The sequence below is a fragment of the Dendroctonus ponderosae genome, unplaced genomic scaffold, assembly GCF_020466585.1.
Source record: "Dendroctonus ponderosae isolate FM_Combo_2020 unplaced genomic scaffold, Dpon_F_20191213v2 Dpon_F_20191213_1, whole genome shotgun sequence".
In the NCBI taxonomy this organism is placed as follows: Eukaryota; Metazoa; Arthropoda; class Insecta; order Coleoptera; family Curculionidae; genus Dendroctonus; species Dendroctonus ponderosae.
This window is the reverse complement of record NW_026017110.1, coordinates 52,376,465-52,402,400: the sequence shown is the minus strand read 5'-3', so window position 1 is coordinate 52,402,400 and position 25,936 is coordinate 52,376,465. Positions and strand designations below refer to the sequence as shown.

Genomic DNA, 25,936 nt, shown 5'->3' with positions numbered 1-25,936 from the left:
ATTCTATCAGTGTTTTGTCAAATGTTTTCTATTTACTAAGGCAAACGAGTAATGAGGTCAGGTAAAATAATCGGCAGCGCCATTGTCTGGGAGAGCATTGACTTAAATTGGTGTCATAAATAATAATTTGTGTTCTGAATGTTAAATGTTTATTGTAAGGAAAGTAATAATATTATTTCGGCCCCCACATCCATCCTTTCCAGATATTTCAGTGACTCTCAAAAGCTGTAGATCCCAATGATTATTCTAATACACGTTATAAAAAAATGGTGTTTTTCTTCCAGTACCCACAGATTAACAAGTTTATATTTTATACTTTCTTTTATTAATAGTGGCAACGAATACGCAACAGATTTTGTATCAATAAGAAAGCAAACCCGGGTAAAGTACGAATTGATTGCTCTTTTTAAGGGTGAAGACTTTTTTCAAAACTACCAACTTTTCAACTCTCAGTAGTTGAATAGGAGTTAGTTGTGGCAATTAATTCACTCCGTTTTAGTTATCACAAACGTAATAATTAGGAATTGTGGAATTTTATTCTATTTAATTTAATATAAAAAACACATTTTAAAACGGAATCCTTTATTGTTTTGCATGGCACGTAGAAAAATTATATTTGATACAAGTTTACTAATTACAGCATACTAAAGCGTCAATGTTGGATAGGCACATTTGTACATTTATCACAGTATACTGAGCTCGTATATTTACAATAAACAGATATATTATATCCAACTATATAGTCAACATGAAAAAATGTATCAAGTTAAAAAAACAACTTATAAAAATAATTCATAACTTTTCTATAATTCTATAAAATAAATGAGGTATTTTTACTGAGCTGCATAATTTCAGCAAGTAGTTTTTTTATGAAATTGAAACATACAAAAAAATAATGTCTGGTCATACGAAATCATTCACCCGAAAAAAAACATTCATATCACCTGTTTAGCCTCAACTGTTTAGCCACAGATCATTCCAGACCAAAGATAGAAACAAACGCATTTTACAAAACCGTCACGGAGGGATTTCTCATAGCCTATTCCCAAAGGATCAGCGTCCTCTCTCTTGTTAGGTTCGCGATAGACAGCACACAACTCCTAAATGGTCATTATTTTAAAGAATATTGTTAATCTTATAATTTGCTTAGAATCTTACCCCTCGAGCTGTCTGAAGATCGATGCTCATCAACATAAATGCACCGTAGTATCTAGGATGCAAAATTACATAGTACAATAAATGTCCATCGGCGGAAGTAAATATCCTATGCTGATCCACATATTTCACTGGTAATAACTTGGCAAAACCTTGGTACCATCCAAGAGGCTGATTTAATAATGGCCCCAGATTCGGACTTAACTGCGACAAGGGCGTCAACTTAGCTAGTAATTTCAGCTCTATGAACTCGTCAAAAGATAAAGGAGTGGAATCTTGTGGTGCTATCATCCTATTCCATAACAGGTTCGTTCTACAGTCCACCATACCTATATATACGTCCCGAAGTTGTAAATAAAAAGTACCATTTGTCTCTGACGGAGAGTCGGAAACTTTACAAACCTTTTGAAACCATATTTCTGATGTCTTTCTGGGTGGATCGGGCCTTGTCCAAAATCAGTTGCTGCATTATCTGTTCATGCGGCGAATAGTATCCTAAATAATTAACGCTTTCTTGCATAATTGTTACAGTGGCTAAAAGTTTGCTAAGTGGTTTGTCCTCGGAAGACCTACTTAACGATTTATCATCATTGTCAGCCAACCGTTCAGCTCTCTCAGCTTCACCATTTGATTCGGATTTCGGCAGACTCAATTCTAAATCGGTTGCTGATTTGTCTGACGTGGATGGCCCGCCAGTTGACGATACAGTTCGAAACTTTCCCAACTTCTGTTCGTTTTCGAACATCGGAAAGATATCCCTAGAGTAACAAAAGAAGCCAAATAAGACACGTTTGATGGTTTAAAAAATATATGTGAAAATCGTAAACCCTTTACCGTTGATAATCAAATTTATCAATTTAAAAACGTTTACCTTTTAGATGTTAGGATTAAATAATACTTTAAATGCATCACTCTATCGGTAGGCTTATAAGGAGTGCACAAATTGTACACCACCAATGTCATATCGAAGTCATTTGTGTGTTGTCTATCCTGAGAATCTTTATAAGACACTTGTCTGGCAGTTGTTACTTGCACCAAGATAAATTCTGGACTGGTGTGATCCATTTCAAGGACTGAAAATCCATATTGCCGAACGTTAGACAATAAATAGTCAAATAACTGTTTTCCTTCTGTTACTAGGCCTTCGATGGTTATGGTATCTAAAAACGGGTGGTGTCTAGCAGTTTCAGATGCTAAATAGATTATTAATTGCTATTACCTGAGTGTACCAAATTCCGAGCAAAATTCGGTGCCTTATTGTAGTACTTCATAAAATCGTCCAAGAACTGATGAACATTGTACTTTTCTGGCAACTTTCCGAAATTCCCAAAAATGTAATTGTAAATCGACCGCAGATGATAGTCATAGGTAAACGAATGAAGGTGCATCAAAATTTTCACCTTATCGCACTTATCCAAAAAACTTAATGTAAACTACAAAAGCAACGCGTATATTATTTAAAAAGTGTGTTGAAAATTAATTTACCCCATTTACTGAAGCTCGAGAAGTGATATTTTGAAGACGACTGCACTCAATAGCGTGCAATGTTGTTACAAAGAAAGGTTCCTCAAATGATACGGTAAAAATCAGAATTCCGCCCAAGATTGTTCGTTGAATGTAGAACACTGAATTATATGATGACTTATCTTTGACCCACAAACTACTAAAATATCAGTTAATGTAATATAACAACTGAAAACCTTAAAGCAAAATCTAAAATTGAATCTTAAATGTCCTCATTTAGTGCCAAACTATCACAGAAAAAACAATTAATTCATATAACAAACCCTTGGTTTCCTTGCTGTGGATTATCGATTTGCAAAGGAGTGAATCCTAAAGTGTATAAATAAGTCCTATATTCATTGAAAAGGGAATAGCAAAGTTCAAAGTGCCACAATTCTCTTTCCTTATCTGAAAATTTGTCCGCAATTTGTATTGCTTGCGATGGATATAAGGAATGATCTCGAGTGGCGGCAGATTTTAATCGCCATCTAGGTAAAAACAATAACGGAGTGTGTACATAATGCAATATCCGAGAATTTTGCATTAATAAATTTAATTGCGGCACCGAGGTACTTCCGGTTCTTGATTGATACATTGAGTGCAACTTCTTCATTTCATCTAAAACATTATGATAATGACACCTTGCTTCCTTGAGCAAATGAGCGCACCAACCTCTATTTTTCTTCTCTAAGGACTTCATTTCCCGCATTTCGATTGTAAAAATAGTCACAGCATCATTGGAAGTATATTTGGTATTGCAAAAATTATCTCGAAATGTTTCTAAGACTGTGGGCAGATTGAAACTAGATTGATGAGACTTTTTGTGCGAATGGTCTCTGGGAAATTTCGACATTGCATCTAAATTACCAATTAAAGAGTAGTAGTTATTGTTTGAGAGCATCTAAAAATAAAATTACATCAACACCATCATGCAAGAAAATTATTGGCTCCTGAAAGTCCGAGTTTATGTTTGTTAAATAAATATTTGAGGAAACAACAAACTTTTGCTCAAAACTTCCAACTACAAACAGTGCATTTGTATATTATCATATATAAATTTATTATATGTATATGCAGGTACGTACAAAACATTTCCTTGTTAATGGTTGGTTGTAAAACAAACCCAATTTCTGAGCAACTGCAGAATTCATAAAGCATGATCGTAGCGTAAGCCACTGGCTTAAGTTCATGCAATTTTGTATTAATTTGTCCATATGTTCCTTGGCCCAGTTGTACGTGTAAATAACAATCTAAGAAGAGAACTAATTGTTAAATCGGCAATTAAAACCAAACAGGTAAATCGACTTACGTTGTCATTTTCGACGGATATCCAGAAAACTTTCCGTCTGGGAATTAAAGTATTTTCGATTATAAGAGGGACAAATTTTTGGGTATGTTTCAAATGTTGTGGATTGACCTCATCTGATATATCGCTAGTAGAATCCTCAAAATGTTGCCATTTTCTAAATCCCCTAGATATAATTACGTATTTTTGTACAATATTTGAATGGACAAACGGCACAAATACTTCTTCTGCAGTTGAATTCAGGGAATGTGTGCTCCACGCTCGGAAGGCTTTTGGAGCGTCACTTAACATTGTAATGAGTTCTTTGACAATTAAATTTGGGAGATGGCGATTGCCCAACTTGATGACTTGTTTTTTCACTGCGGGAGCCTTTAGACTGTCACCAAATTCCATCCATGATGGCAAAAATTTGGAATAAACTATTGATAAAACACCATTCTCATTTGATTCTATGCTAATTTCTTTTTCAACGTCGTAAGAAATTACTCTTGAAGCTTTTAAATTCGACGGATGTATACTAGATCTTCTGCTGTACTTTCGCGTAGGAAATAACTGTGCATCTAGTTTCTTCGGAAGATCCGATTTAACATTTGGTCTGATTGTTTTATCAAAAGTCAAGTCTAGTTCGCAATTATACTCAACTTCTTTATCCAGATCTAAATTTAACGCATCTATTTCAATCTTTTTCTTAGTGATAAAAGCTTGCTCTCTGTATTCTTCTACGCAAAGAGGGTTTTTCAGAAGATAATATTCTGTTACAATGTCCCAAGTTGCCTGACTAATGGCAGCGGTAAGCTTCTTGGACAAATTGTCTATGTTGATTCTCCCTTGCTTCCATATTCTAAACTCCAAATAAGAGTCGGGCCAGATCTCTTTCTCTTCAATAACTATGCTATTTACACAATCCTCATAATTCTTGGTTATAAAAACGGTTTCAAAGTTATTTTCCCTTTCGGAAGTTGAAATGGGATGACATTTATCAATTAACGCTAAAACAATACAGGCAATTCCCCTACTGCCAGATGTTGGAGTTTGGCTCTGATTATAAATAAATATATTGTCAAGAGTGAGAATCACCGAATCCCGATCAGTAGTAAAATCTTGGAAATGACATTCTGGACGGCTATCTGTGTATTTAGGAAGGTTTAAAAATTGCAATAAATTTTGCCTTAAATAATGGATAAATGATCTCGATTTTTGCCATTGCAATGAAAATTCTTGAACCGTGCACTGAAATAAAACAAGGGCCTGAATTTCATGGAGCAAACACAATTAAAAAGTCGCAACTTACGCAAATACAAACATCAGGATCTTGAGGTTTTTGAATAAATCTCACATCTTCAGGCGTCAAAGGGCACATGGCATTTCTAGCTAGTGTACCCGAAAGAAAGTCTAAAACTGCATCATCAAGCCTATTTTGCAAAACTTGAACCAAACCACACTGTATATCGTCTCCCACTTCAGTAATACCATGAACCCTCAAAATCAGAGTATCTTCACTAATTGTCTCACGAGAATCCCGTGACTCAAATATTCGGCTCTCTTTTTCACCAAACGATCGAACTCTTGGACGTAAATTATCCGACTAAAATGCGAAAACAATTCATCAGTTCCAAACTGAAAATTGTTTTTCCAACCTTACCGAAACAATAGACGCAATACTCTGATCTGATATTGCCAAGTTTGGTTTATTATTTTGACCTATAGGTAAAGATGCAATTGATGGACTTCTGGAAAACATTGTCCGTTCGTCACTAGGTTTTATGGATAATCTAACACCCGTAATGTTGCCGCTTTCATAAAGTCTCAGGTAAAAGACATTTTCTTCATTGTCTTTATAGACAAACATGTTCGATCTGTTTACCACACAAAATTTCTCCAAAATATTTTTTAAAGCAACAATGCCTCTAGATATCCCAGATTTTCCAGGCCCCGTTTTTAAACGCGGATGTAATACAAAGAGTTTTTCCCATACTATTGGACAGCTAAAGTATCCAGGTTTTAAGTGCAAGGAAGCTTCAGACATCGATCGAGAATATAACATTCCCTCTGAATCATCATTCATATCATCTAAAAATAAGCCGTAAAGTTGTTAAAAATCGAACTACAAAAATTGTAAAACTTCAATAGGTAATTTCCAACCGTTTGTTGGATAAATCGATATGGAAATTTCTTTTATGATTTAAGCCAACGCCTCCAGACTTTTTAGCCTAAGGGACATTGGTTGCTCCATCAGCTGGTTCATCAATTTAACATACCAAAACACTTTTGAGAAGTAAAGCATATATACAGGGTGTCCCAACGGGAACCGCATCTAGGGATAGATGGCAAACTACAATTCCAAAAAAAAATTAAAATTGGCCGATATAAAAATCACTGCAGGCATGCAATCTCAATCATTTTTGAGATCCATACTTAATATAACTTGCTTTTATACTGGAAGTTGGCAAAGTAAGAAAGTTCATAATTTTAGGTGTAACATCCGGTGTAGTACAAATTTTTGAATTCTACTGAAAATGTTTCAAGTACAAACTAGAAAAGTTCAGTTTTTTTCTTAGCAAGAGACTCATATATAAGTGCGTGCCAAAATCTGGTTAAGTTTTATATCGCTTTAATATTGCGAGCAAATGAAAGTAAGCACAAATCATGACACTGCTTGAAAATGGATCTGCCATTCAAGTAGACTTTACTAAACATATCAAGCTTCGACAGCTAAAATTTTCGGAAAAGTCCAACGAGAGACTAATCTGAAAAATATTGTCAAAATCAAGTTACGTGCTCCGTAGCTCACAAAGCCTTAATGTGGTGTGGTGGAAATTGCTTGAAGCTCAATCATGCAACTCAGACTCCATTTTCCGCTGAATTCACAATTGTAGCTTTGAGCGTTTTAAAAACAATTGCTGAGTCTCGGTTTTCTGATATTGACTCAAGAGCTTCCAAATTTCCTTTATCGTCGATATTGAAACCCTGACTCCAGAACTTCAAATGAAAATTATTGATTTACAATATTGGTAAAGTACAATGTCGAAACTCATCATTGCTGGAATTTCGTAAGTCTTCAAATCAGACATTTTAATGAATTGCATTAATTTGCTCGTCACTATTTAATCGCCTTTGAAATGACTTATTTGTGCAAGAACACATTTTCTAAACTAAAATATGCTAAAAACATGTACCACCTGGGTTAATCGGTTTCAAAATTAAACCTTCTGACAGCTTTGCTACAAGATAGTGAATTAGAGATTTGCGTAACTCGGGAAACCGAAATTTACCATTTTGACTATGATAATTATTTTAGGCCAAAAGAGGTATGGGCACACTTTAATTAAAAGCAAATATATGAACAAACCGTATTTTACTTCAAAGCCTCTGCAAGAAGATTATGCAAAGTTAAAAGTAGTCTCAACTTGACTCTGATTATAATTAATTTGATTTTATTGTGCTTTTTTAATTTAGCTGTCTTCCTTTATTATTTTTTAGTGTGATCGCTGTTTTGTTTAATTTTATTGCCTCCACTAAATATACGTCTGATTTCCATGTTGGGGCGCCCAATATATATCTTTACTCGAATTTTCAAGTTTTGGTTTAACTGGGATCAATTCCTCAACTCAAATAATTGAAAAACTTACTGTCATATCTCTTTAATTTACCGTAGGAGATCTTCGCATTTTGTATATCCGTATGTGAAAAGTCATCAGGTTCTAATAGCGGCTCACATGTTTTAGATTTATAAAGCGACTGGAGCAGCAGGAGCTGATTAACTCTCTTACATAGATCAGCAACAGCATCACATACTGCTCTCTGAACCTCACAATACGCATCCACTTGCGTTATGTTCAATTCAACAAACCTAGGAAACGAAACTTGATTATTATCCACATTCGATCGCGTTAGTTACAGATTGTACCTGCAGTGAAAATACACATAGACTAGATCTTGATCGACTTTTAAAATCAGCCAAAAATTAGGTAAATGGGGCCTTTTGTTCCCTAAATGTTCAAGCCACTCACAATCGTCTTCATCTTCAACATCATCGTCATATCCTAGAAGAGCAATTTGGTAGAAAACTGATAACTTTTTATTTATAATGTTTGTTAAAGCAATCTAACGAGCAGGAAAAGTATTCGCGAACTGGCCATTATCAGGGGAGCTACTCAACTGGATCTGAGACGGAAATAATACCTTTAAAGTGGAAAAATTTTATTTTCAACTTTAATTCGTATGGTTTGCATATACAGGGTGAGTTTTTCGATGACTAGTACGGGGATCTTGAAAACTACAGCAGGTAGACCGAAGGTTAAATTGACAAAGAATTGTAGTTTTGGATGCTCTACTAGGAACCAATTTTGTTTTTCTAAAATTTAAGAGCTGTCAAGGGATATGTGAAAAAACTTATTTATGAGAGATTTTTAAATAACTACTAGTTCCGTCAATATTAATCTGACAAGAAAATATTAAATAGAAGAGTTGTAGAAAATTGCATTCCAAAGAAAATGGCATGAGACATTTCTACAAATTAACTGTAATTTTTGACATATGACACAAACTTTAGTTTTTTTTAAATGTCAACCATATTTATATTTTATTACGATTTAAGTGATCGTAATCACATCGCTAGATTTTTCTGCGAAGTGTCTGCGAATGATTTTTACTGTCTCAATTTAGTTTATCGAAGTCAGGGAAAATAGTATAAGGCAGACAGCAGTGTTTCCATATGTCAATGTAATTTTATTTGGAATTAAACTTTCTATTTAATGTTTTCCTGTCAGATTAATACTCACTGAACTAGAAGGTATTTAAAAATCTGTCATAAATTAGTTTTCTTGAAATATCTCTTGACACCTCCCAAATTTTGAAAAAACTAAATTAGTTTCGAGTTGCATTCAAAACCGCAATTCTTTGTCCATTTAACTTTTTCGAATCGGCTTTAGTTTCCAAGATCCCTGTACTAATCATCGAAAAACACACCCTATATATATCTGCAAATTATTCAATTCCATGGCTATACCGAACGACATTTTCCTCGGAATCGAAGCGAAAGTTTGCTATGTATCGAAATTAAAAAAAATGTATTATTGAAAAAAAAAATGTCGAACGACACAATTTTTCGCTGAACGTAGGAGGCGGAAAAAATATGGATTCAAACATTTAGAATTTCGGTTACAACTATCAAAGTGACATAAAACTTATAAAACAAGTTTCTTGATAAAAGAAAGCCACTTACCCCCGTCGGTTCCAGAACCACTACCGCTTGTAATGTCACTTTGTTGAGACATTGTATCTTCCCTGTAACTGTTTTCCAAATTCGATGGAGTCCCTCTAAATATGTCATGGATATCTAATGGAAACTCACTGTTCCCACTAGAACGTCCGCCAATATTAGGGAGGTTGACATAAGTTTGAGATTCTTTCAAAACTGGATGTTTGGCAACGTAATAGAAGAGCTCTCCTTTGTATAGTTTGTAACCAAAGGGCAAAGTTAATCCTTGAAACTCTTCCAGGAATTTCTCGTGACTGGGTTCAGTTATGAACACGAAATTTAAGACAATCTTTTCCATTTTACATGACGCCCTACTGGCATGACCATCTATCACATGATGTACAACATACTCAATGGTATCATTTGATATTGGTTCTGAACTATTAAGAAGGGTAGCACATATTTCATCTTCTAAAAGCCATTTTATCTCGTCACAAAGCTTATCTATAGATTTTCGTTGAAGTTCAGTTAAATTTCTTAAAGGCAATGGAACACTGAAACAAAACTTGCAAATGAAGACTCAAAAAAAAATGTTTAAAACAATAACGAAACAATAGTAAAATAAATCCTTACTCAGAGTTCATACTGGCCTCAGATGTAGAACTGATTGTGCGCTGAAATCCTCCTTCTGAACTAAGTGAGGTAGTTCGAAGGCCTTGCTGAGAATACTCGGAGAGAATATTTTGAACCCGAGTTGGCAAAGTTAAACAGAAAATATCAAGAGTAACCTGTAAGTTGGATTTTGAAAGAAATTCTGTAGGTTTCTCTAATGTTTGTATTAGCTCTCCTAAGCAAGTTGGTAAAACACGAACAGAAGTGTTACTATGCCCACCATTGTTATATCTTAAAGTGCATACGAAGTGAAGGAACAGAGGACTCACGTCGCTTACTTTAGCGACATCAATGATTTCAGTATTTACATTCTTAGCTAGTAAATGTGGTCCTTCTGAAAATATGCTCATATCTCGTTCTGATCTAAACTCGATTTCTGATGCACACACACTAATGTCATCATCTGCATCTACTTTTTCTTCTGGTTGACTACTTAAATCTTTAAAGTAGTAGTATTCTCCATTACTGGAAATCTGATTAAAAGAAGAGCACACCAACTTGAAAAATTTCTTTTTGATCAGCATGTGCAGCTCGCTACATGGAAGAGCTTCATTTAACTTTTGAATATATATCTTATCATTGTCAACCTGCTGAGAATGTGAACAAATTTTCGTAATATAATCAGTAATATCCACTTCAACAATTTCTTCTTCACACAAGTCCATAGCATTCTGAACATCTAAACTGTGTATGTAGATGCCTATGTGCAGAGCTAGAAATAGTGATAGAACGTAGCATTTTGTATGTGTTAATTCTAAAGCGGTGCAATGCTCTCTAACATTTTTAAAAACTGTTGGAGGATCTGTTTCTTCCGAACAACTTTCGGTGTCACTTCCTTTTAATCTGAAAATTATACAAAAACATTTTTCAAATAAATTGATCCAAGTAGACTTGGTCGAGTATTAAAAAATTAGAAAATATATCCGAAGGTCCATGAACTCACTTTTCCTTCATTTCTGTTTGCACGAAGTTGGCAAATTTAAACCGATAATCCAAATAAACATCTTCTGGTGCGCTGGAATGTCCATTTTCATTTTCCACATAAGCATTAACAAGCAATTTTAGTGGACTATCGTAGACATACACCGGTAAACACAAAGCGTACGGCGTATTTATTGGGACATCGCTAACATTACTGCCTCCAGATGATGTTTTTTCGTCTTCATCATTTGTATCATTTGCCGTGACTGTGGAATCTAATCCTGTAGTCAACGCTCTTAGATCCTCAATTGATGCAGGCAGAAAAGTTAATATAACATGTGTTATGGACACACCTTTTATGTAGCATCTCCAGCGACATTCAGATTTTAAATTTTTAGAAGAAATTGGACAAGAATGTGGAAAATGATCTTTATGTCTTTTCACAACGTCCCTGGTAAAGATATCGCATTCTTTTTTGGAAAGTTCCAACTCTCTGTCATGAAGCAATGAGAAATGTTCGTAAATATTATCTAGCAGTAAAGTGTTGGCTTTATTTACATTCAAAGCCTTTGTACAGCGATTTGACTTTTCTATTCTCAGCATTGAGAATAGCAGCTCAGTTTGTTGGCATAAGTGTAATAAACCAATTGAGTCAAATTTAAATGGAATGTGTTCTATTCGCGGAGCTACAATCGGATACCATGGAGATCTGGAAGAAAATAGAAACTTTAAAATACCATTATACAAGGTGAGTTTTTTAAGTGTTACAAGGCTATATCTCAGAAACAGTTTGCAATATATGTATAGAAATGTTGGAAAGTTATAGATAGGTAGGGGACCATGTTTTAACAAATTTTTTTATTATTCTACTCAAGCGCTCTCTTTGAGAGGTAAAGGCAACTTTTAAATTTTAAATGGAATAATACATTTTTCATTCTGAAATTTGAATCTAGTAGGGTCATAATTTAATAAATTGATTTTTTTAAATTTATGTTGCGTCATAATTCTGGAACTAAGTGATCAAATAACATAAAAATTTGTAACAGTACATAGTTTATTATGTTGATTTAAATTTCACAATCAAAAATATATCATTCCATTTAAAGATTCAATGTTGCCTTTGCATCTCATAGAGTGCGCTTGAGTAGAATAATAAAACATATGTTAAAATACGTCCTCCTACTTATTTCTTACGTTCCCAACATTTTTTTTAAATATTTGAAACCGTTTCTGGGATATAGCCTTGTAACACTTTAAAAAAGTCCCCCTGTAAAAACTAAATGACAATTGTTAAAAAATATATGGGTATTGCAGATTTTGCCTTCACGTTATTGCTTTAAAAGCAGTCAATGAACCATCAGCATTTAGCTATCAAGTAAACATTATCTACCATATAAAATGGCGCAGACAGTAAAAAATGTTCTTTTAATTGATGCAGTTATAAATACATAAAGAATATATACGTGCCCATTCTCAGACGTATTTTGTTTATGGTGATCAGCCGGATTTGATTTTTCATTTCTTCTTGAGTGTGACCTCTTGCTAAAACTAGTTCTGGCTGCAGTTACATCCATGCCAGCCGTAAGATTGTGAACAGCCTTATTCTGGCACATCAACGATAAATGCTCCATTGTCAGCAATATATTAATGCAACGAAAATCGATTTTACAGATCTATAAAAACAGATAATGTATATTAACAAGCAATATACCTATTCGTAATACAAAAATCTCCTTAATCTCTCCGTAAAATCTTAAAATCGGTTCTTCAGGGTTTCAAGCTGATCTGTTTGCGCCTTGACATGAATATGTTTGATTCAGTTTTGGCACATTTCTTTATAACTTGTAAGTCAGTTTGTATAGTTTAAAAATAAGAATGTTTGGATCTAGCAGGAGAGTTTTGAGTTAGAACAACATTTTCGGGTAAAAGGATTTATTCAAAAGTTAAAGGTCAAGAAAATTATCTGGTCAAACGTAAATAAATCTCATCTCAATCATGTCTTGAAGATACAGCAGTTAATTCCGACAACTTCTTAGTTCTCAAGTACGCCAAGAAAAATCGGTTTGCAAATAATAAACAACTAGGCATGGTCGGTATTTAACGTAACCGCTAAAATAACAGTGTTCCAGACGTGCAAGCTGTAACCGCAGTTACACTTTACCAATTTAACTGGTTAAAATTTTGGAATTTTTGGAATTAAGTTTTTGGAATCGTCTCATAAAACCGAAACCGATGCGGCACCATCGACCCATCTATCCAGTTACAGCAGTTTCAGTAACCATTTGTCAAGAAAAAATATGCTTTAAGCCTGTGTCCCATGCGTCCGTTTATAGGATGTTACGATGATACGAAAGTGTTTCTATTGGTTGGAGATCAAATCGTGCGCCGTCGTACGAATTGACTTGATCTCTTCTCCGTTAAGGGATCAAGAGTCCAGCGCTCACTGCCGTATAGAAGAACAGAGAACACATAGTAACGGAGCATGCGTGTCCTCAGCTCCAAGCTCAATTCTAATCTAGTAAATAGCTTCTTCATACTAGCGAAGACATTCCTCGCCTGTTCTATTTTGAAACTGATTTCACTTTTAGGGTCACAGTCCTGACCTATCGAGGTGCTCAGGTATTTAAACTGGGAGAACTTTCCTCAAGAAAAAAACATAGGTGTATTAGTACTTCTGTTCAATGCGAGAGATTATTTTCCAAAGCGGGTGCTATCATAAATGAGCGAAGAACTAGACGTAGTAAGTAGTAGTAAAAAGCAAACGTCAAAAAAATATTCTTAAATGTTAATTCGTTTTTAAATGAAAATTAGCTTTTTAAACATCTTCCCATGCAAAGCGTATATTTTATTTAAACCATTCTACTTTATTATCAGTTTTTTCTTTTAAGTAGTTACTTATGACCCATGTTTTGTTTTTGTTTTTAGAATATATTACTTTTAGTTTACCAATGTTAAGATGATTTTTTTAATAAACTAAATCATTATTTACCATCACTATTTCTACCATAATCGTCATTGCGATGTTTTATTGAAAAATTTAAAAAGTAACATGTTACTTTTGGAACCAAGAAAAATAACCGCTTAGTACACAGGACGTCCCACCGGGAATCGCCCCGGTCGATATTTGACAAACTATAATTAAGAGAAATTTGAAAATTTGATAGTGTGCCGAAGTCATTGGGGGCAAGCGATCTAAAATATGTTCAAGATGGTCACACTTCCGGTTATACCGGAAGTTGGTTTCAATTTGCTTATTTTAAATGGAACACCCTATATATTGTAACGGAAATGGCCTGGGGTACTCACGTTTGGAATGGTGCGAATCGAAATTCATGGTATTTCAGTAAATGGGAGCCCCCTTTGCGTCCCATTTACTGTCAAATATGACACTGACAAGCGGGAATATTTCGCACCTGGGCTAGAGATGTGGTTAAGAGGTTAAACCCCGCGAGTCGGAAGAGCGAGTTTTCCGTCTGTTATTGTTATTTTTTGTGAAGTTGACGGTAATTTTGAAGTTAGTTCCTGTTCCGCATTTAAAGTTATACCGAGTTGAACAAAAGTTGGAAGCTGAAGAAAGAGTTTGATACCCGGCTATCCACGGTACAATATTATTAAATTTTTGAATTCTACTCCAAATTTTAAATATATTTCATGTATAATATCCTATACCTAAGTATAACCGTTTTCCATATATTTGAAATTCTATCTAAAAAATGACAGATGCAGCCACTTGAATAATTATTTATTTCTCCTATAAGAGCATATGTGTTACTTAATTTGGGTAGCATTTCTTGTTAAAAAGGCCTTAATTTAATGGCATTTCGACAAAATTTTAATAACTGTTAATACAAAGTGTTGAAAAAATTAGTTTCAAAATGACGTTGAGAAAACTGTGGAAAAACAAGTTTTTCAAATGGAAACCCCCATTATTGATAATTTTTGACACACTGTCCAATTTTCAAATTTCTCCTAATTATGGCTTGTCAGATATCGACCGCGGCGGTTCCCGGTGGGACACCCTTATAAACAATTTCATAATATAAATTGAATGATAATGAATAGACAAATTCGTCATAAGTTTTTTTCTCTAGATAACAATAACAGTTATAAGGCAAATGTCGGTTATCTTTACCGAATCCTAAAGTTTCAATACTTACTGCGTCAGCTATTTCATAATAGTTCTTGTTATTAAAGTAGCTAATTCTGGAGTTGCTAGGTAGAACGTTTCCATATTGAGGTTCTATCCATACTTCCGTGATCATTTGGAGCTCTGCTTCCATTTCAGATGCAGGCTCCATATCCTCATCTGATCCACTCAATATATCATCTCCCCAGTTGTAATAAGGAGGAAACAAAACGTACTGAACGACACAACTTGCGTTTGAATTCAGCCAAACTTCAAGAACCATAGTAACTATCCCGGACGAGGAATAGGCAAAGTGATAGCCTTCTTTCAATCGTATTCTGAAAAGTCAAACGGGGTCTCACTAATCGTTATGATAAAATCAGGCAGAAAGAAACTTCACCTGGTCAAAGTGTTCAAAATTCTTGATATAGATGTATCAGACAACCGTGGATTTGTATTATGACTAGCACTCCAGATCCACCTTTTATGAAATAAATATCGAGATAACGTGGTGAAAAGAGATCCAGAAACAGGTGATGAAAAACAGCTAGAACTATCTGGAGGCTGAGTACCATCTGGAAATACGACAGTGGTGTAGGTATTTGGAACTCGTTCATACCGAATAAGGATTTTTTCTAGCGGCTTGTTAAGAAGAACGCAACATGATGGTTCGTTCGCTTTGGGTAGGTAAGAAAGAGTCGACAGCTCACTTTTCAGCTCGTCACAAACCTGAAAAACAAACCCGTTTTCGTTAAAGTTTAACAATCTACAGGAATAGTACTTCATGTCTATATTGGCCCGGCGTATTTGTGGAGAAGCCAAGATTCAAAACAGCACTAGGAAACTTTGAGCTGACGCGAATTATACAAAATCCTGTAGGTGGTTTATCGGGCTCTGTACATAAAAATTTTAAGTAAGTATGATTGTCTATAAGTACAAAAGACGACCAATCCGCTAGCATTCCATGTAATGCGACTACTGCTTGTCTGCATTGGACAACCTTCAAACAAACGGATCAGTTAAAATATAGACTCACTTTAACTGATTTATACCTGATATCGCTGAGAAGAACAGCTCGTCATATGCAATTTCGTAGGCAAAGGTGTATCGTGTGTTAAAATCAGCGATATTTTGTGAGTGTGAAACCATTTTCTCCAGTGACTTGTCTCTAACTGCGTTATTCCATGCCAAATGTTCACAAATTTTAAACAATAATTATCTCTACAAAATATAAAAATGCACCACTTTTAAAGAATAAGTTTTAAATATTTATTTTAGCATACCTAGGCGTAAGTGTAAGTTTGGCAGAATCTGAAAACGGCGTGTTTGACGTAAAAACGGGAAGGCCACTCTTCACACTATCGGGCAAAGTACACCAATCTTTATTGCTCGTAAAATTGCTTAATTGCGTGGCTAAAATCACATCGCCAGAAGACACTTGTGACAACCTACTCCAAAATCGTTGGATAATGGCTTGTCGGAAGACAGATTTGGTTTCTTTCTTTATCAAGCAAGTCATGTCATGTAAAAACTCGTACGGAGCTAAAGTATACAAAACAGTGGTTTATTTAAATATTGATTAGTAAGAGATCTATAACTCCTTACCGTAGATGTACACTTCGAAATGCGTTAGATTTTGGGTGGGTGGCCACTGAGACATTAGCTTATAATGAATAAAAATTGAAGACTTCCATTGGTGAATTAATTTGATTTCTAGATTACCGTTTCCATAAAATATATTCTGAAACAATTGTTTAACGCAATAAATAAATACCCACTTTACGCAACAATTAAATACATACATCGACAGTAAATCCTTCGCGCATACGTCTTGCTAACAAAAGCAGCACAGAGGTACTTGTACTATCTTCAGTCTGTCTCTTGGACAAAAGTGTTGGCAGTCTTTGAATATAAAATCGATCATTTCTGAAATTACATTTCAAAATATTTTTTTAACCGTATATGACAAAATCTCTTTAGTTTTCCTTACATTGATGTCCAAGAGGTTACATTATCACAGGGTTTCGAGGACACTCGACAATTACTATTATGAAAAGACCATAGTAAAAGAATTTCTTGATAATAATTCATTGGCATTGCTGGATCATGGATCTGAAATATAATCCGTAAAATATGCGAAAATATGGAAGCAAAAAATCAAACTTACTATTTTTGGAAAATATTCTATACAGGTACCGAGAGTTGATTGAGCAAAAAAATATAATAAATCTATATAAGAAACTAAGCCCACGCCGCAGTTGGGGTGGAAGCTGGATCCCACTTTAAGAAATGAGACCCCGATAGCATCGTAATGCAATTGATGCAGCATTGTCTCCATTACATTGGAATCGGGCATTGAAACTATCCCATCTGTTATGACTAGAATATCTAAAAAATATACAAAATTGGACCAAAAGCTGATTCTGTGTATCCAATATGAAAATTCGTGATAATGGAAATTGTATTTAACTTTTAAATGAAGATGTTCCGTCCGTAGTATAAATAAATAGTTAGCGTCCGTAGTATAAATAAAATGACGCTTACGGAAAGCCGTGAATTTTTCCTGATTCCAAGTATTATTTGTCCGCTTAAGCCGTATAAAAACCCGTACATTCAGTTTAGTTAACATTTAACAAATCGTTAGGTCGACATTTTACTTATGGTATTCGAGTTGATAAATACAAATAGATCTAATATCTGATAAAAATATAAAAATTGTTTATGTTAATTTTACAAAAGAACTATTTATTACTTGATTTAATGTACTTAACACATGAATAACTCGTACTTTTAATCCTATAATTTATTCAGCCTTGGCAACCAGTAGCAATAAAAATGTGGATAATTATTTATAGATTAGACACTAATGAAAATATGAAAATACGTTCCAAGACAACGGCTGTATAGAATCAACTTCTATAGTCTAAACGATTGAATTGTATGTGTAAACAATTACTATTCACAGAAATCAGATGTGGCGCTTTTGCATGGAAGGTAAACGGTTTGCTTGGAAAAACTCGTATACACTCCCTTTCATTGAAATATTAATAGCGCACTGAATGATTTATCTGTTATGGTACTCCCGTTTTAATATTAGTTATTAGTTTATCGACTAAAGTATATTGTACTCCAGCCAGATAAACAACTGTAATTAGCGGCCTGATAACAAATCGGTAAACAAATTAATTACACTTATTTCAACATTCTAATTCCTCGTTTATATATAAAATGATTTGATTCTTTCGATGTTCGCGTAATAAATGGCCAATTAGTGATGTCGCAAAACAAAAATATGCGAGTACCGTCCGTATAAATTATTAATTTAATTAGTATTCAGATTGACACAACTTAATAGTTGCTAATGGATATTTTTAGTTACAAGGCGTTTTCAATGCGACATGAAACCACAGTAGAAATCATACACAGTAAAAAGTGCAACTATTATAAATACAGTATTGTCTATTTAAGTGATAAGAAGGAAGTATTTTATAATTAAATTAAAACGCTTGGCGATTTTGAATTTTGAAAGTATTGCAGTATTAAAAATTAAAAATTTATATCGACTTTAGATATATGCAGGGTACCAGAAAATAGTGAATAAATATGTTGGAAGATGATTTTAGAGTTGAAAATAACACAAAATCGCTTGAAAAATGCGCAAAAAATGGTGGCACAAATTCGATGGGGCTGATTGGCGCTATTAACATGACGTATATGCAATAATTTCTATAAGATTTGCACAAAAAAACGGAATTTCGGTATTCTTTATTTAATTTTTAAGTATAATAATTTAAATGGGAATGCAAAAAGATATTTTGTAATTAAATGAAAATTTTAGACAGCCGCATTAAGGCCTCGAGGGCTTTCCTACATAAAATTGTCTTTTTTCCATGATTTTTACAACATTTTTTGCCGAACACGCAATTTTAAGGTAATTTTTATATGAACTTAATAAACTAAGCCTTATTATGTTAGTCTCAAGTCAACAGCGCAAAATATGTTGACGTTAGTTCCGGACGCCCCCATATCCAGACCAAAAGCGCAAATTATGCCAATAAAAGGAATAAATGTATTGTATGTTTGCTTAAGTCTTCATAATACATATTTTTAGTAAAATGTTTTTAATACTACAAAAATTATATGATGAATAAATATCGGGCTAAAAGTAGAGGTCAGCATTTCTATTTTGTTTTTTAGAAGCATTAGAAAACGTCATAAAAATGAAAGATTAATGCAGCACACACAAGGTTGTGTGGGCGCTAATTGGAACAAGCCAGTTTGTCATACTGTGGACAAGCGCCAAAAAACGAGAAGTTCCAAATCACATTAACATATTTCATGTTTTATAACCCAGAAAGTTTTTATATTACGTTTCGGATTTCTAACGGCCAGTAAATGAAAGCAATCCAGTGGCGCTCTTTCAATTCATTGTTGATCATAATACAATACTTAATTTTAAAATTTTTACATAATCTGGTCTCGTAAATTCGGATAATTTAAATGCACAATCGTAATGCAATTGGAACTTCAGTCTTAGAATCCATCCAAACAAAAACCTACTGAACTACAAATAAATTTGAAAAAGATGTGTAAATAAATAAATTCTAAAATTAGGATTACCAAGTCGAACAAAAAAACACTTACGGCTTAACGTGTTTTCTGGCAAGAGATATATAGCCAACATTGAATACCTCAACATATTTACAAAGTTTACATCTGGGGTTACCATGGGTATCTTGGACAACCGACCTATATCAGAAATTTCGAATGCTTCACCCCCCAATGAACTTTGTGCATCATGAGATGCCTGAAAGCATAATTATTAAAATAAGTAATGTTTTTAAATATCGCTAAACTTACTCTGTGATTCTCTATTTTCTCTAATGCTTGCATGCAAGCTTCGGCAATTTTTCCTTGAAGAATATGAAAATGGGTTTCTACACACTTAATAATTTCATACACATTATGTGGTGTCATCTGGATGCCTTTCAAAATTACTTGTTGGGCAGGGGTTATAAAAAATGGTGTGTTTGCCATTATTGTTAAATAAATACATGGTTGGAAAACTATAGAGTTGCCCGGGATTAGGAACTGCAAATAAAACCAACTTATTACGCGTCTGATTGCAATCTAGTAAAGAGAATCACTTGGTAAAAATAAAAAACGGTTATAGGTATGTACTAACAATTTAAATGTATAATATAATGGAAGTACATATTAGTTTTTCATGTTTTTGTTTTAGGCTGAACTGTTATGACTGAAATATAAAACTGACCTGTTTTGACAAAGCTTCAATGCTGGTCTTAAAACTTTGCAAAATTTGGTCAAACAACACTTGTTTAGCATGAATATCAACATTCACATGGCTGGGACTCATATCTAAGCAATACACAAAACGATAGGCATAGGCAAGAAACCTGACTTCTGTCCGATATGTTATTAAAAACTGTATGCATTTTGGATTTACAGTATGTTCTCTGGGTATGGCTGATATTACTTCTATGTTTTGAGACGTTTCCAACTGAAAAAAATACTTGATTTCAAATGTAATTTAACTTCACTAAGCAAACATTATATATGTTTTGGATGTTTCGCCTAATTTAAATTAAAAAAAAATTGACTCACCAATTTTGTATTAGAAATACTTATGGTAGTATTCAAGTGATCAAGGAGCCATTGCAGTCGGGTGGCTCGAGATATTGGGACATTTTTGGGTAAAAGCAAATATACAATTTTAGCCTCCAGAGAGTCTGGGGCTAAGTCTTCCCCAAACGTAAGTTCATTTGGAAATTGGAAACCTGGTTCTAAACGATAAAAGACAACTGGAGTGTTGGGAATTGTAGAAAAAGTATTTAAAATTATACTGTTGTACTTACCTGAAGGTGGTAGCTCAATTCCTTCATCTGAATACTGACTTTGAGCATCAACATCCATTGTAATTCATAATATAAAAATAAACAAAACCAGATGGAGAAAAAAATTAATGATATGCACGCAGATAAGAAATTATGATGTGCCCGGAAAGCATAAGAGCTACCAACTAGTGCACCAAATGCTAAACATAAATATTAAATTGAATTGCACAGATTTATCATCGTTTTGACATGGGCTAGAAGAGAACACTTATGAAATGAGTGTTGACACACTATACAAACACTGGAAATCTATATACTGCTACGCTTTTAAGTGAAAGAAAAACCAACAAAACTAAACAAATATTTAGTTTTTCACGACATTACATCACAAAGTTGGAAAACTAAAGTATACAAAATTCAAAATATAACCTACAAAATTATTTTCTTTTTAATCTGACGGTATTGCCAGTTTGAATGCAAAAATACACCTGAATCATGTTGCTATGCGAATTTTAACAGAATTCTTGATAATTACAGCAAGTTGAGGAGTTAAGCGCAGTTGAAACTGGCCACGTTTAATTATAAGAAGCAGGAATTTATAAATTTTCAACAAAAACAGGTTCAACAGTTTGATAAAATAAATAATCCACTCTGCTTTAATTAAGCGTGATTTGCTTTGAAAATCCAAATTTACATCAAATATAGTCTGTGATAAAAATCTTCACCAACTTGAGAACATAGATAGAAGTAATCACCAACGGAGGTAAAATCGGAAGTCTGGCAGCGTCTATCGTATGAGTGACAACAACAATATTATTTTCATATTTTGGCAGATGTGACGATTAGTGATCGACTCAAACAATCCAGGCACAAGAATTTGTGACGTCACAATGTCCGGCGGTGCGTTATCGTATTATTTATTTTTCATTCACTTTTTGTCAAAATTTCTTCAAGTGTAGGTCAAGGTTTTGTTGAGATTAGATAGACTATGGTTTGATATGCAACAAAACATATCTAATAAAAGACCTATGGGGGTGAGAGAATAATGAACAAGCAGTTGAACAAAAAATCTTTATTCGAAATAAAAAATACTCCAATATGACACATTAAATAAGTTAAGGTATAAAAATATATTATTTGGTATGAGTGGGACAAAAATGCTTTTTCAACCTAGATATAGTAATGGTATTGTGGTTTTTGAGCCATAGTAATACTTGATTATTGAATATGGGCAGGAGCGTTATGTATAGCATCAACACAAACGTAAGAGTAAATATACAAATTATACGTACAAAAATGGAATAAAACATAAAGCCCCTACATACATATTTACTTGTACTTTCTACACGTCACCTAATAGCTAGATTAAAACTATTTTAGAATATCTCTATTCCAATTTGTTACACAAATTAGTTAAATCTTGCGTTAACTAAATATTTAGATCTATGCCACACTATTGAAGGAAACTTATTTTTATGATAACTCACATTGAACATTCCTAGAAAATCTCCCTTCGAAAGGTTTTGTACGACAACCGAAACACACTCAACCAAAATAGCAAATTAACACTTCTTTTAACCAACAAACGTAATGTGCATAACTCACGTTCAGTTGTACTTGATACTTCTATTTGATGATATAATATAATTTTTTACTTTCAATTTAATTATTTAATCGCTACTGCACCCTCATATTGTACATAGTAACGACGCTAAAATCTGTGATTCTTTGGGGTTAATATAACTATAATAATTGAAGAATTTGAAGCAAAGTAATGTTAAGATATTTTGACTGAAAACGATAACTACATCAAAACAGTCGGTATAACTAATATACGTCACAGATAATTTGCCAGTTAAGTTTTTCCTTTGGCTGATGTTATTTACACTCCACTAGTTGTTGGCGGTGCGTTTCCTTGAAACCATTCAGTCTCTTTATAAAGAAACCATAAGTCCGCAGCCCACAAGAAAAAGTTTAAAAATCCAAAAATCTGAAACAAAAACATATTTACATCGATACATGTATATGAAAATATATGTTTCACTTACCACAGAAATATTAAGTGACGAAAAATTACTAGTTATCGCTCCACCAGGACAGCAACTGGACGAGTTAAATATTGGCTGAGCAGCAATAGACTTTAAACTAGATAAGCTATGTGCCCATGCAGCGCTGCTTGAGAGCCATAAAACAGCCAAAAACACAGTAATAAGAAAATCCTAAAATTGAGCCAATTACTTGTATTAATGTATGAAATATAAATAATAAAGTTTGCCATAAATTTATGGATAAAAGGTACTTACATATAACGGTAATTTTTTATTGGTTTTATACGCTTCGTCCATTTTCGCATAAAGAAAAATTATCCCCAAAGAAAACAGCATGGACAAAACTCCAGTTGCCACAAAGAATCTGGCATCTGAAGCAAAATCATTGCCTACTGTTGCTGTACAATTTTCGTTCGCTACATTTAGTTTTGCAGTGTCTATAAGAATAAATGGATATGATATGTCGATTTTCGCGTCTTTATCACATGCAAATTTGATATAGCCGTCATATCCACAAATGGTCGCAAATGCACAAATGGAAAATATCTGAAAATAAAAAGGGTTCATTTATACGTTCTATTAGAAACAGAAAAATAATGCAAAATTTTACATGATTTACTCGTTAATGTGCGTTCTATCAACGTGCATAAAAACAGAATTAATATTACACATTCTAATTTTGTAACTTTTTTTATTTCATAATATAATATTAAGTTGAATTTAGAGATCAGTTGTTTAAGTCAATTATATATAGTGCATGATCTGGACATTTAATTTGATTATTCCTGCAGCACTTAATATTTCTAAAACCTGGAAATTTACAGTTTAATTTGAGATATAGATAATGTTGAATAAAAAATGTTGTTTTAATTTTTTTGGCAATTTTTCAAAATATTCCCTCTCTAGACTTGTTGTGTTGGTTATTTAGTTTAATTTCAAAAACTCATTAGTAATATTTTAATTTCAAACATTTCTGTTAAACGAACTCTTTTCGCTTCATACACCAGAGTATTAGGGACCGAATGGGTATGTAAAAAGGAGAGAAATTTGTATTTATGTGCAAACTATGCGAAAACGAAAATGCATAAAAGCAACCGTAAAGTTTTTTCTTGTATTTCTTAAAACCGTTGCATTCTCATTTTGGTATTTATCTTGTTCCAAATTGAAAAATAATTGAAAAAAATTGCTACTATTAAATCATGATTCTTATTTTAAAAAATAAGGTAATTTTAGTCGTGATTTAAATCAGTGCTACCCTAAAATTAAACTACGCATTTCATTGATTGAAATTTGAAACATAATTTCAAATTTCAATTTCTCCTAATTTCCTCTTGATGTTCACATGAATATCAAATACATGTACAACATATATTCTTGTAACAACTTTTAACTTTTTTTTTAGCTCTAGAAAATATAATATGGTTTTTCCAAAACTCAGTTCAAGAGTGTTTTTATTTAAAAATCACGTAAAGCCAATATGCAAAGACCTCCATTATTCCCAGTTTCCCATCAATTCAGTAATGTATACATACATTCCAACTTCTTTGACCATAAAGTTAAGCGTTTTTTAACATGTAAAAAAATAATAATGTAGACCATATGATATGGCACTTATGTTAAACCTAAAACACTTAAGTGAAATCATCATATGTTTTTGAGGAGCTTGCATACGTATTTTTTTGATAACAGGTTTTCCCTTATCTGAACGGGAATTTTCCAAAAGGTAGGCAATGACTTCTGCTAATGAATTTTTAATTTAAAATCCAACGAGCAAAAAGAAACTTCACCAATGTACAGTCAATTTTTGAGTAAAAATAATTTTTATATTCTCGCCTAAATTGCTCTTATAAACTATTATGTTAAAAATGAAATTGCAGGGTGGTTTCAGAATAACGCACCTGTTACACAGTATAAACGAACTACATCAGCTGTGATCTATCTGTTATTTGTGAATATTTTGCAAACGTGCCTGATGGGTAAATTACTAAAATATATTTTTTGGGCATATTATATTACAGGTATTTTAGCACAACACATGTCATCGGAGTGGGTTGAATGCTTGTTATGGCCTTTCACAAATGTTTTAACATCATTCTAATAATATTAGATACGTCCTGAATATGTTGCTTCGTAAGATAATGTATGAAATAAATAAATGATACATTTATTATATTTTCGAAAACACTCAGGACAAGGATACATATAAATAGCAAGCAACATACCTATACTAATTATGTGAACATATTTCTGAATGACTTGTCGATAAGTAGTGCAATTAAGAATGACCCTACATATTAAGGTGAGGAAGTTATACACATACCTATGCGATCATCAGCAATTATATAAAATAATAAGGCTAAACATTGAATACTTACAAACTGTAAAACTCTCATTACCCCACGGGGCTCTTGAAAGGCGGAAAAATTTAAATCCATTTCTTGCTGATATAAACCGCGGTTCTCGATTTAACAAACAAATGAAAATTCAAGTGATAGCGGCAACTTTATTAAAAGTTTATGATCCCTTCTATTTATTGACTAATGTGTTATGTTCTTAAAATATTCTGACATTTGATTTGACAGATCGAACGGCCCCCAAACAGTTAACGGTTAGGCGAGTTTTAACATTTAACACCGTTAAAACAAGCCTCCGGTAACTGAAATGTTATTAGACTGGTTGCGCAACTGACTCCGTAAGCAAATAACGTTATAGATATCAATAATTTTATATTTTATAAAAAAATCACAAATTAAAGGCGACACTTTTTTTTTTTTGTGAGCTCCTCTATAATTTACAATCTATCTAACGATAATGAGTAAATATTATGGTAAATAATAATAACAGTTAAGCTATATATTACACTAATTGACATGCACAAGATGTTGCCCATCAGCAACACTTTCTAAGTTTTCGGTAGGTATCCCTACATTGTCCTGGAGCATGGAGGATTGCATTCTATTGGAATCTAACCGGTAATTCCAACGGATCGTATCGTTTGAGGCGTCTTGTGGTGTTGCTTCTGAGCAGGTTGGCAACGAGCGCGTTGGGGTGCTTTCCGAGTCTACTACGATATTTTATACTGACTTTCTTGATTTCTTCTTGTATTGAGGGTACTTGAAGGTCTTGTTGGATGACCCAATTTGGCACAAA

General features: G+C 33.5%; 2 protein-coding genes across 4 annotated transcripts; both read right to left on the bottom strand.

Annotated features, from left to right (window-relative positions):
* Nucleotides 1-565: 565 nt before the first annotated feature.
* LOC109533820 (KICSTOR complex protein SZT2) lies at nt 566-21,347 on the bottom strand. Of its 3 annotated transcripts, none has more exons than XM_048661817.1 (32): nt 20,760-21,347; nt 20,509-20,687; nt 20,159-20,416; nt 19,744-19,974; nt 19,528-19,690; nt 17,051-17,271; nt 16,874-16,995; nt 16,686-16,809; nt 16,489-16,624; nt 16,167-16,425; nt 15,936-16,104; nt 15,665-15,883; nt 15,284-15,612; nt 14,915-15,221; nt 12,225-12,430; nt 10,780-11,466; nt 9,798-10,679; nt 9,189-9,718; nt 7,872-8,007; nt 7,615-7,814; nt 5,607-6,034; nt 5,256-5,549; nt 3,968-5,194; nt 3,744-3,908; nt 3,331-3,559; nt 2,943-3,276; nt 2,641-2,818; nt 2,375-2,588; nt 2,027-2,315; nt 1,558-1,913; nt 1,159-1,484; nt 566-1,100 (listed from the first exon to the last, which is right to left on the bottom strand). In XM_048661817.1, the coding sequence occupies exons 1-32, from the start codon at nt 20,815-20,817 to the stop codon at nt 963-965; spliced, it is 9,594 nt and encodes a 3,197-aa protein (XP_048517774.1). In that variant the 5' UTR covers nt 20,818-21,347; the 3' UTR covers nt 566-962. The 3 variants fall into 3 exon arrangements, with proteins under 3 accessions (XP_048517774.1, XP_048517773.1, XP_019754837.2); XM_048661816.1 differs by having other exon boundaries at nt 7,594-7,814; nt 20,760-21,346; XM_019899278.2 differs by having other exon boundaries at nt 7,594-7,814; nt 20,159-20,404; nt 20,760-21,346.
* A 448-nt stretch (nt 21,348-21,795) lies between these two features.
* Nucleotides 21,796-25,420, bottom strand: LOC109533869 (synaptophysin-like protein 2). The gene is made up of 4 exons (XM_019899376.1): nt 25,162-25,420; nt 23,042-23,332; nt 22,787-22,957; nt 21,796-22,728 (listed from the first exon to the last, which is right to left on the bottom strand). The coding sequence occupies exons 1-4, from the start codon at nt 25,219-25,221 to the stop codon at nt 22,621-22,623; spliced, it is 630 nt and encodes a 209-aa protein (XP_019754935.1). The 5' UTR covers nt 25,222-25,420; the 3' UTR covers nt 21,796-22,620.
* Between the last annotated feature and the right edge of the window lie 516 nt (nt 25,421-25,936).

What these genes read in the sequence shown, in the direction of transcription:
- LOC109533820 (XM_048661816.1), bottom strand. Translation starts at nt 20,817, where the DNA reads ATGGATGTTGATGCTCAAAGTCAGTATTCAGATGAAGGAATTGAGCTA. An exon ending in GCGAAGGATTTACTGTCGAT is followed by an intron (nt 16,625 to 16,685) that starts GTATGTATTTAA and finishes CAATTGTTTCAG; the next exon opens with AATATATTTTATGGAAACGG. An exon ending in CGGGCCAATATAGACATGAA is followed by an intron (nt 15,613 to 15,664) that starts GTACTATTCCTG and finishes TTTGTTTTTCAG; the next exon opens with GTTTGTGACGAGCTGAAAAG.
- LOC109533869 (XM_019899376.1), bottom strand. Translation starts at nt 25,221, where the DNA reads ATGGATTTAAATTTTTCCGCCTTTCAAGAGCCCCGTGGGGTAATGAGA. An exon ending in ATAAAAAATTACCGTTATAT is followed by an intron (nt 22,958 to 23,041) that starts GTAAGTACCTTT and finishes GCTCAATTTTAG; the next exon opens with GATTTTCTTATTACTGTGTT. An exon ending in CGTCACTTAATATTTCTGTG is followed by an intron (nt 22,729 to 22,786) that starts GTAAGTGAAACA and finishes TTTTTGTTTCAG; the next exon opens with ATTTTTGGATTTTTAAACTT.